Consider the following 10,003-nt stretch of genomic DNA (forward strand, 5'->3'; position numbering starts at 1 on the left):
AAATATTTAATATACAGAGACTTCCCCTGGGAGATAACATAACCGAGCCCAAAGCTAATGCTGACATCAGGACACCTGAGTCTGAGCAGAAATTTCGAGTTATACCCGAGCCTCTGACGTGATGGAGAAATGCCCCCAGCTTTCAAAGGTTCTGGTCTCGTAACCTGTGTGAAGACTTTATGACAGAGGCTCAAAATACCATTGCTTTACCTTTAAATGAGGACACGGGCAATTGCGACTGAGTCAATAAAAACCAGCTGTAGCAGCCAACAGCCATTGGTGATGCTCCTCTCCCACCCTTTGTGAGGGTGCACTTCCGCCTTGCCTTGTGGAAAACCGGAGCTGCCTCTCACCTCAGCAGCTGCCCCTTCACTCCACCTAGCCCAATGTCCCCCTGCAGCCTGTGTGAACCTGATGCTCACTGCCTCCTCTGTCACGTAATGCTCCTCCTCCCCTCTTGCGTTCTCACATTCCTCTCCATAATGCAATCTTTACCACACACATTTTCGAATTAGTGCCTCAGTTAGGGTTATCATGGCTTTGATAAGACACCACGACCAAAGCGACTTGGGGAGGAAAGGGTTTATTTGACCTAAAAAGCGTCCACCTCACTGTGCATCACTGAAGGAAATCAGAGCAGGAACTCAAACAAGGAACTGATGCAGAGGCCATGGAGGAGTGCTGCTTACTGACTTGTTCCCCATGGCTTGCTCAGCCTGATTTCTTAAAGAACTCAGGACCACCAGCCCAGGGGTCATCCCTACAATTACCAATACAATTATCTGACTGGGGGAAGGGGAGAATTAGGGAGGGATCAGTGTTTTTGAAGGCCAGGCCAACAAAGCCTGCCCTATTGCAGGCACAGAAAAAGCTTAACTGCAAAACTGTGGGCATTCCTACAGGTCCTAGCCCTGCTGGGCAGGGAGAGACGATAGAGACTGCTGATAAGCAGGCTGAAGGGAGCAAGGTTGACCAGTGGGACATAATAAGTACGGGCTTTCAGAACACAGCTGGTTTACTGCCGTCTCTACCGGCATCAGGTGGAGTCTCCCAACGTGAATTTCCAGTAGTAGGGAGTGAAGCAAAGATAAAGACATGAAGACCTTGGGGCTCCCATATTCTCCACTGACCTATCTGGGCTGTCTGTGCAGCGGGTGGCTTTTTTGTTTCCTTGTATTTTGATTGTTTCCTGAGGACATTTCCTTTTCAGTCCTGACAAACACGTTTTTAGAGAAAGCCTGGGTTTTCTCAAAATGCCTTTGAAGGTCTTAAAATTATTCCATAATTGGTCACATCGAGCTTTTCTAAGAACAGTTGTTAAAGGTTTATAATAAAGGTTTACAACCAGATTTTTATAAATTCATTTAACTCATAAGTCATATCACTCCATTTCCCCAAAGTTTCCCCTGCCCCATGCTGTGCTCAGTGATAGGAAGACCTACACTAACTACGCTCGAACCACTGCCACCCCTTCCATGGCACCTCCTCCAGGAGGGACAGGAGTAGATCTTTTAGGGTACTTTATAGGTTATTAGTGCTCAAAGAGCTTATGATATTGAGTGATATGCACTATCAGGTTTATTTTATGCTATTTCAGCAAACACACCAACCCCACCTCTCCTGCAAAGGAGAAGGATGTGTTAAGGCTTAAGAGTTAAATATTGGGCCAGGCGGTGGTGGCGCACGCCTTTAATCCCAGCACTCGGGAGGCAGAGGCAGGCGGATCTCTGTGAGTTCGAGACCAGCCTGGTCTACAAGAGCTAGTTCCAGGACAGGCTCCAAAGCCACAGAGAAACCCTGTCTCGAAAAACCAAAAAAAAAAAAAAAAAAAAAAAAAAGAGTTAAATATTGGAAAAACCAGATGTGAGTGTATATTGAGCCAAATCATTTATGGTGAGATTAAATTTCTAAAAGTGTTGATCTTGCTGATTCAGTGAGCATCCTTACAACATGGCTCAATCTCTGAGTCTTCTGCAGCTTGACTACAGAGTCCAGATAAATAATCCCCAGTCAGGCCTTTGAGTCTTCTTCCTTCATGATTCTACCAAGACCTATTGCTACTTATTTATTTAAGTTTTATTTATTATGTATACAGTGCTGTACCTATATGTATGCCTGCAGGCCAGAAGAGGACACCAGATCTCATTATAGATCCTTGTGAACTACCATACAGTTGCTGGGAATTGAACTCAGGACCTCTGGAAGAGCAGCCAGTGTTCTTAATCTCTAAGCCATCTTTCTAGCCCCAGAGCTCTTTATTTAAAAAACACAATATATAAAGTAACAAGCACCCTATACTCTCCAAAGTCTTGTCAAGAGCTCTGAAGTAATATAATGGGTAATGTCTTCAAGATCTGGCAGCTTTGTTATGAGGGCAGCAGCCGAGACCAATCAGCTTGCTAATAACACAGTAAAGCTCAGGTTCATATGATAACACTGAAGGGTAAGATGATGTCTGCCTTGAGGGTCTGAATTCCTGTGCATTTGTTTATTCCATCACTGGGAAGTTAGTTCCAAATGGAGTTTCATTGTACAAAAGTTATTTGCCAAGAGAAGGGAGCTTGGGCAGACGTGATGCTTTTGGGGAAGTTGTTACAAAGAGCACATACATTTTCTTTGTTTTTGTTTTTCTCTTTCTGCATGAAGATTGTAGTACAGAAACAAACACAATCTTAATAAAAGCCAGCTGATGTCCACTGTTTGGTCATCTTTAATCGGCCTTATTTTCTCTGGCTTTGAGAGCTGACATCATCGCCCATTGTGCGATAACACAGTTGTTTCCGTGCCCTCTGTTTATTGCCGTCCTACTCAAGACCTTAGTCATAGGCTCTACATCGGTGTCACCATTTTAGCTTGTGTCCCTGGTACCATTTCAAAGATGACCCTTATGCAGTCTTATTTCATTTGTATTTTAATAAATAAAGCTTGCCTAAAGACCAGAGAATAAAAAAGCCCCACTGGTCAGTCTTACAGTCTAGGCAGTGGTGACACACACCTTTAATCCCAGCAGCCACTCTAGTTTGCCAAAGAAACTGGTTGGTGCATGCCTTTTATCCCAGCCCTAGAGAGAATTATAAAATAGAAGGAGACAGCTCAAAGAGACGGTGTTATTCTGAGATTCCTGGAGGCAGGATCGCCATTTTGGACTGAAGTCTAAGTAAGAGCCAGTGGCTGGCTGTTTTGCTTTTCTGACCTTCAGGTTGAGCCCCAATTTCTGTCTCTGTGTTTTTATTAGTTGTGCTACATTTATACCTATAAACCAGAGCACGATTCTCGTTTTAGAGCTATAGTCAGAGCATCACAGGGAAGAGCCACAACAGTCAGTACAATACAAATTGTGAAGTATAAATTTACCATAAAGAATAAGATGCCAACAAGATCAGTCACCATCACGGCCCTTTCATTCCTTTCTCCACATGCCTGCACATTGGCACATAAGTATATTGCCCAAGGGAATGGGACATATCATCTGGAGCCTTTAGCTCCTGCTAATGGTCCCTGGCAGAAGAGCCAAGAGATTACTTTTGGAGAGTGTCTGACCACCCTCAGATGAGAGTCATTAAGGCCCTGGGAGCTTCAACATGGTCACCTGTCAGGAAAGGCCACTCTCTGAAAGCCCTGAGTAGATCAGTATGCACTTAATGGCCCAGCTCTGACCCAGCTAGCAGGGACACTGTAATAGTATCTACCCCCAAATGCAAGAGGCTATGTGACATCAGAAGTCAAGACTGTCTAGATACTCTAAACCATAGAGAGTGGTAGATTAGGTACTCCAGAATTGAGAGTACACAGGCAGAAAACTATAAGACTTAGGGGTAAAATCATCTCATGATTATTTGTTTCTAAATAGATGTAATATTGGACAGGTAAAATCTTGATATCCACTTTCCTTCCCAAAAAAAATGGAGCTATTTTACACTTTTTAAAATAAGCTTCTTGCACAAAACCATTTTGGGGGTGTCCTAGTATAGTTACTTATAACTACGTAACTATGGACTAGTCAGTCAACTTTATGTTCCCATCTTATTTGCAATATGGCAATAACCATGATACGTGTCCTCCTGGGGGTGTTGCGAGAATTTAGTGATCTAACATATTTAAGTGTTTATTGGAATTATTTTGGGTGTATGCTACCAATTATTCTTAGTAACAGCAATAAACATTCACTCTAAGGGAACGTCTGCGTCTAAACTGTCAATCAGCTGCAATATCAGTTGGTAGCATTGCTGTCATCATTGGCAATATTCCAAGATTAGAAATGAGTTAGAGAAACACACAGCTCACCAGATCTGCTCCTTGAAAAATGTAAATCTAATCTCCTTTCCCCACAACCAAGGTAATCTCCGTGTTGATTGTGAACAGAAATCTCCAGGTCAGGCCATGGGGTGAATTTCTAAGTCTTCTTCATGCTTAAACTTAAATCAAGAAATGTCAAACGTTTACAGCTACTTATCTGACTTCTTTCACGTTATCTGAATCCTTGCAGAACGGAGAAATGCTCGGCTAAAGATTACACATGGCTGCCTTGGACACCTATGTGTCACTTGGTTGCTAGGTTCAGATTTCCTTGGGTCTTGGTAATTGCAGGAGCCAGACCCAATATAGCTGTCTAGACTGCACAATGGATACTTGCCATATCATCTGGAATCTGCTATAGCAGGTCGTGGCTATCTCGGTGGTCATATAATCCAGATGTCTACTTAGTTAGATGTCCATCGGCAAAGATTTGCATTCAGCATCTTTCTCTGAGGGAGAGTGCATTCACACCTGGACTTTGATTGGACAACTTAAATCTCTTTTTTCCCCTGTATGGAACTAAAATTATCCTTCCATTATTTTCTTCCCAGTGATCTTATCTCTGTCCTCTGGATATGGAGACCCAAGTGAAAACACTGCTCGGTGACAGTGCTTTAACACAGCTCTCCCCTCCACATTCCCAGCCTCTGGCTTTTCAAGGTGCTCCTCAGACAGTCTGGAGAGTACAGTGGGAATAGGACCCCAGGGTGCACGTCTGCTGGCCTTGGGTGTCTGGTGCTCATTTTCCTCTGCTCTTTTTAGCCTCTCTCCTTTAAACAGGACTCTACCTCATGAGTCTAGACAATTGCAAAACAAGCATGAACACGTGACCTTTAAATAGACACCCCAGGCAGCCTTCTTTTTTTTTTTTTATTTGGAGATGATTTATCTTGGTTTAAGGCTTGAACATCTTAAGCTCACTATCACATCCTGATACCATCTTTGTGTATGTGTGTTTATTTGTGTATGTGAGTACATGCATGCATGTTTGTGCATATGTGTGTTTATGTTTGAGTATGCATAGGTTAATAGGTATTAAACTCAGGACTCTGTTACAGGCTAAGCAAACACTGTACCACTGAACCAAATTCCCAGTCCCATCAAGCCCATCAAGAATGAAGTGTTTTGCACAAGTGCATCCTCTGTATTTTTATAAGCATGGCATCTATGTCTCCACATATAGCAATGATACGCAGTCTAAATCAGAACAGGCCTCGGAGCACTGTGTTCCAGTGCTTGAAATCTCAGGTTAACCTAACTACTCATTAATAACCTTTGTGTCTGGTGAGACAGCCAGCTGCAAAGCTATCATTTCCCTTCTTCTGATCGCATTTCACATATGGTTTCTAATCTGTAAACCTACCTCAACAGAGACTTTGAAAAATACTTTTTTGTAGAAGAGAAAACGACCACTCACACGTGGCCAGCTTCCTCTAGGAGCCGAGTTTGGTCTCTGTCCCTTCCACTCACGCTGAATTGTCAGTCTCTGCTGACATGTCCTGTTCCAGCGTCTGCAGTTCCGTGCTGATGTTCCTCTGATCCATTACAGGCTCAAGACTCAAAGGATGAAAGCAGCAGAATAGTAAGATATAACACACCAAACAGTTGTTTAAGAAATTATGTTCAGGGCTGCTGAGTCAGGCAACATGGCTGCGTCCGTGCTGGGCTCGCTGCTGCGGACTTTCCGGCAGGTGATTCCTCCATCAGTGTCAAGTCAAGTTCGAAGTTACTATGTAGATTGGAAAATGGTGCGTGATGCGAAGAGACGGAAAATGGCTTATGAATATGCAGATGAGAGGCTTCGGATCAATTCGCTCAGAAAGAACACCATTTTGCCTAAAGACCTTCAGGAAATAGCTAGTGAAGAGATTGCTGCCCTTCCACGGGATAGCTGTCCTGTGAGAATCAGAAATCGGTGTGTTATGACGTCTCGTCCACGTGGTGTAAAGCGTCGCTGGAGACTTAGTCGCATTGTCTTCCGCCACTTAGCTGAGCATGGGCTACTTTCTGGAGTTCAGCGAGCAATATGGTAAATCAGTTTCAGAACCTACTCAGCTGCCCAGGAAGCCAATCCTGGCAAAAGAGACTTTACTAATAGACTAAACCCTAGTTTTTATAGGGTCTGATATGTTTAACCTACCTGATACTGTCTGCAGTTAAATTACTTTTAGATTTTTAAATGAAGAAGTATGATTTCTGTCATTGAAACATCTTTCCTCTTGACTTAATATGGGAGTAATAGGCATATTACTCCCATACAAGGCATAAGACTGGAATAAAAATATTTTCTGCGCAAAAAAAGAAAGAAATTATGTTCAAAAGATCTTGCTACATTTTGCATATTGGTACTTAAAAAACAAAACAAACAAACAAAACCCAGGAGACATTGAAAGCGTGGGAGAAAAGCAGACGGAGACCTTGGTTCTGCTACAGAGACTTCAGCTTGGTCCTTTTAGAAGTCTATGAGAGGATCATACTGGTCCTTGTCACATCCACACCTCGTTCTCCTCTAAACCAGGGCTGTCCCTGATACAACTGCTATGCGTATAGTTATAAGAATTGTGCTCAAGAAACTGCAGGGTGTTAAACAGAGGAGTAACAAGGGAGGAAGAGGGGAAAATGAAGGAGACAGCTGGGTGAGCGGGTCTGTAGAGCGCAGAAGACAGAAACAGGAAATGAGATGCACAAAACTTGCTGGATTCCATGGAGTAGACTGAGTCACTCACACCTTGCTGGGCTCTTGATTCAAATGCAGGGGGATTATGGCTTGGGTGCTGAGAGGTGTCCTCTGAGAGGAAGAGGAGGGGACACCCCGCTGTTTGGATTTTTTTTTTTTTTTTTTTTTTTTTTTTTTTTTTTTTTTGGTTTTTCGAGACAGGGTTTCTCTGTGGCTTTGGAGCCTGTCCTGGAACTAGCTCTTGTAGACCAGGCTGGTCTCGAACTCACAGAGATCCACCTGCCTCTGCCTCCCGAGTGCTGGGATTAAAGGCGTGCGCCACCACCGCCCGGCCCGCTGTTTGGATTTTATAGCAGGGAGCTAAAGGTGGTTGAGATGAGCTGGAATATGTGGTATATGCAGGGCAAGCCTCCTTGCAACAAATGTTTGAGTGTCCTGTGTCATTATCATAACATTTTATAAAACAAAGTATCTATTTTTATTTCCATAGCAACCACGAGACATGGTAGTATTTCTGCCTTGTTGTTTTTGTTGTTAGTGAAGAGAATAAGGCTTCAAGTTAGGAAACTATTTGGAATACAGCCAGAAGGGAGTTGTAGAGTCCATCTCGTTAGGCTCATATGGCAAAGACCCCTGGGTCTAGAGCTGTCAGGATTTTATTTATATCTCACCGCAGACTAACAGGTCAGGTGTGCTTATCATTACCTCCTGTTTAAAACGTCTCTATTCTCTTTCTATAGGCCAAGCTGTGAACTGCACTTCATCGCTCGCTGCTTTTGCAATAGGGTTTTTAATAAACGTTCACTTCCAATGTCTCGATTGGAAGCAGAAGACGAAGCCCGTTGCAAGGGCGCGCTCACGCGTGCACACACACACACACGCACGCACGCACGCACGCCCCCATGCTCTGCAGGATTTGTGCTTGCTTGCCTGTGGAGAGTGATGTTGCAACCACTCTCACCCCAGGCACTCAGCGAGATGGCGAACAGAGTCTGTGGAAACACACGGAACATCTGGCTGGAACATTGAGACTTCCTGCTTCGGTTTTCCCCTCTCTCCAGTGCCAAGGAATAACCTCTGATGATCAGTTAGGATCCTTGCATGTAGAGCCAAGCTGTTGGTCATGTTGTCAATATTTCTCTTGTACTATCAGTTTTAGGGTCGAAGACGTTACAAAGCCAATGGATAAAAATAATGAAAAAGAAGAAGGGAAAGGAATCCATTTTAAAGGAAAAACTTCCAAAAAGGTTTGCAACTTTCCAGCATTTATAAAAGCTCTTAATGGATTCTATAACTGGATGGTGATTTATTCCTTTAATAATTAATTAGGCATGAAATGAATCTATTATTATGGGTAATTACTTAATGGATGCCATTAGAATTAAGTGGCTAAAAGCAGAATGCATTAAACTAACTCAAGTGATCCTGACTTTTTTAGATCAGAAAGTACTTTAGAAAGTGCCTATGAAGGCTTGTGTTCAGTGAAGGGCAGCACACGGCTTCTGGGGACTCTTCTCTTCCTCTTTCAAGGTTCCTACTCTCAGAATTCTGCTTTATTACACTTGAGACCACGGCCCCTGAAGTCACATACTAAATTAAGAGTAGATCCCGGCTGGAGAGCTCTGCCTCTGAGCATTTCCGACTAACTGCTAGACCTACTCAGGGCAAAATTTTCTTAGTATAAGCAGGGAAGAGTTGGTTGGTTCCAAGCTTTGGTGGGATGTAGCTGGGCTGTCCGCTGTCCTGGAAGATGCTTTATGATTCTCCATCATGTGTCCCCTGTGGCAAGTCAGGAAATGAGTTCCAAACTAGTTTTGTTTTTCTGATTTATAATGTGTCAGATCTACCCAAATCACTGATACCCAAGAGCCCTTGGGGACACTAACTCAGAGTTTGGTGACAGAGAGATCCCCATGCAAATTGCTTGCTTGAACATCTTATTCTTTATTTGTCCTGTTTAACTTTTTAAAGAGATTTTTGGGGTATTAGAATGTGTGTTACATGCAAGAACTTGTAGAGAGTAGCAATAGTGAACAATGAGAGCAAAGTATCTAAGAATAAGGTGACTTCCATACTTGGTGGGTAAAGGGAGGGACATCTGTTCAGTGAATACGAAGAGGATTTAATTGAATCTGGGGATGCCCTGTGCTTAAGAAGAAAACTCATGGGTATGAGAGAAGACAACCATCCCAAGCCATAGCTTACACAATGGAAGGCAGCCATCATCGACCTTGATAGCAGAGTTGGTATCTACAGACCCTCAAGTTTGACTCTCACATTTATTAACCCTGTCATATGGTTGTGTCTGGACCAATGGGAACTCACTGGATTTCCACGAAATAAACCCAGAGAAGCTAGCTTTCTGTGGCAAAGATACTTAGGAAGAGTCTGTTTCAGAAAAGTCACAGAAGCTAAATCCGGTAAAGGAAATATGACCCCACCTTCCAAAAGTGCATTCTTAAAGGTCCAGGAATGGGATTTCCATTTGTCCGGGAGAGATGGACTCCCACCTCCCTCTGCCTTCCTGCCTTCTCTGTTCTCGTGTCCCATGCCTTGCTCAGCCTTCCATCACCTCACGAATGCCCACAGTGAGCCTCAGATTTCCAGAACTTCGTGGTTAAATCTTTCTCTCCAAATCAGTGCAAATTTTGAGGTGTGGAAAACAGATTTGAGTTTTAGATGTGTCCAAGGCACACTATTCATGTGTAGCTATCTGCTCAGACTGACTCTGGAGTCTGCCCCACAATCAATCAGGGTCATCACTCAATGGCATTTGGCTCTGCTTCTTCTAAAAACTATGAATGGGCTAACCACCAGGAAACTCATAGAATTTATAAGCAAGGTTGTGGCGGGATAACTAGTAGTAATCAAGTATGATGAAGAGATGAGAAGGAAATGAAGCAGCACACACCCTTTGCCAATGACCATTTCTTGAGGTCTTTATGTACAAAGTGCTCGGGACACCTGCAAAGAGGTCATCTATATAAAGTGATGAACATATAACTCCTTATCCATAATACAATGGACAGA

The 10,003-nt window shown here is 43.2% G+C and overlaps 1 protein-coding gene across 1 annotated transcript; it reads left to right on the top strand.

Moving 5' to 3' along the window:
- Positions 1-5,929: 5,929 nt before the first annotated feature.
- Positions 5,930-6,504, top strand: LOC119821514 (28S ribosomal protein S14, mitochondrial-like). The gene has a single exon (XM_038340582.1). The coding sequence runs from the start codon at positions 5,943-5,945 to the stop codon at positions 6,327-6,329; it is 387 nt and encodes a 128-aa protein (XP_038196510.1). The 5' UTR covers positions 5,930-5,942; the 3' UTR covers positions 6,330-6,504.
- Positions 6,505-10,003: the final 3,499 nt, after the last annotated feature.

Source organism: Arvicola amphibius, chromosome 8, assembly GCF_903992535.2.
Source record: "Arvicola amphibius chromosome 8, mArvAmp1.2, whole genome shotgun sequence".
Classification (NCBI taxonomy): Eukaryota; Metazoa; Chordata; class Mammalia; order Rodentia; family Cricetidae; genus Arvicola; species Arvicola amphibius.

Excerpts from the sequence above, each read along its gene's own strand:
- LOC119821514 (XM_038340582.1), top strand. The coding sequence starts at position 5,943 with ATGGCTGCGTCCGTGCTGGGCTCGCTGCTGCGGACTTTCCGGCAGGTG.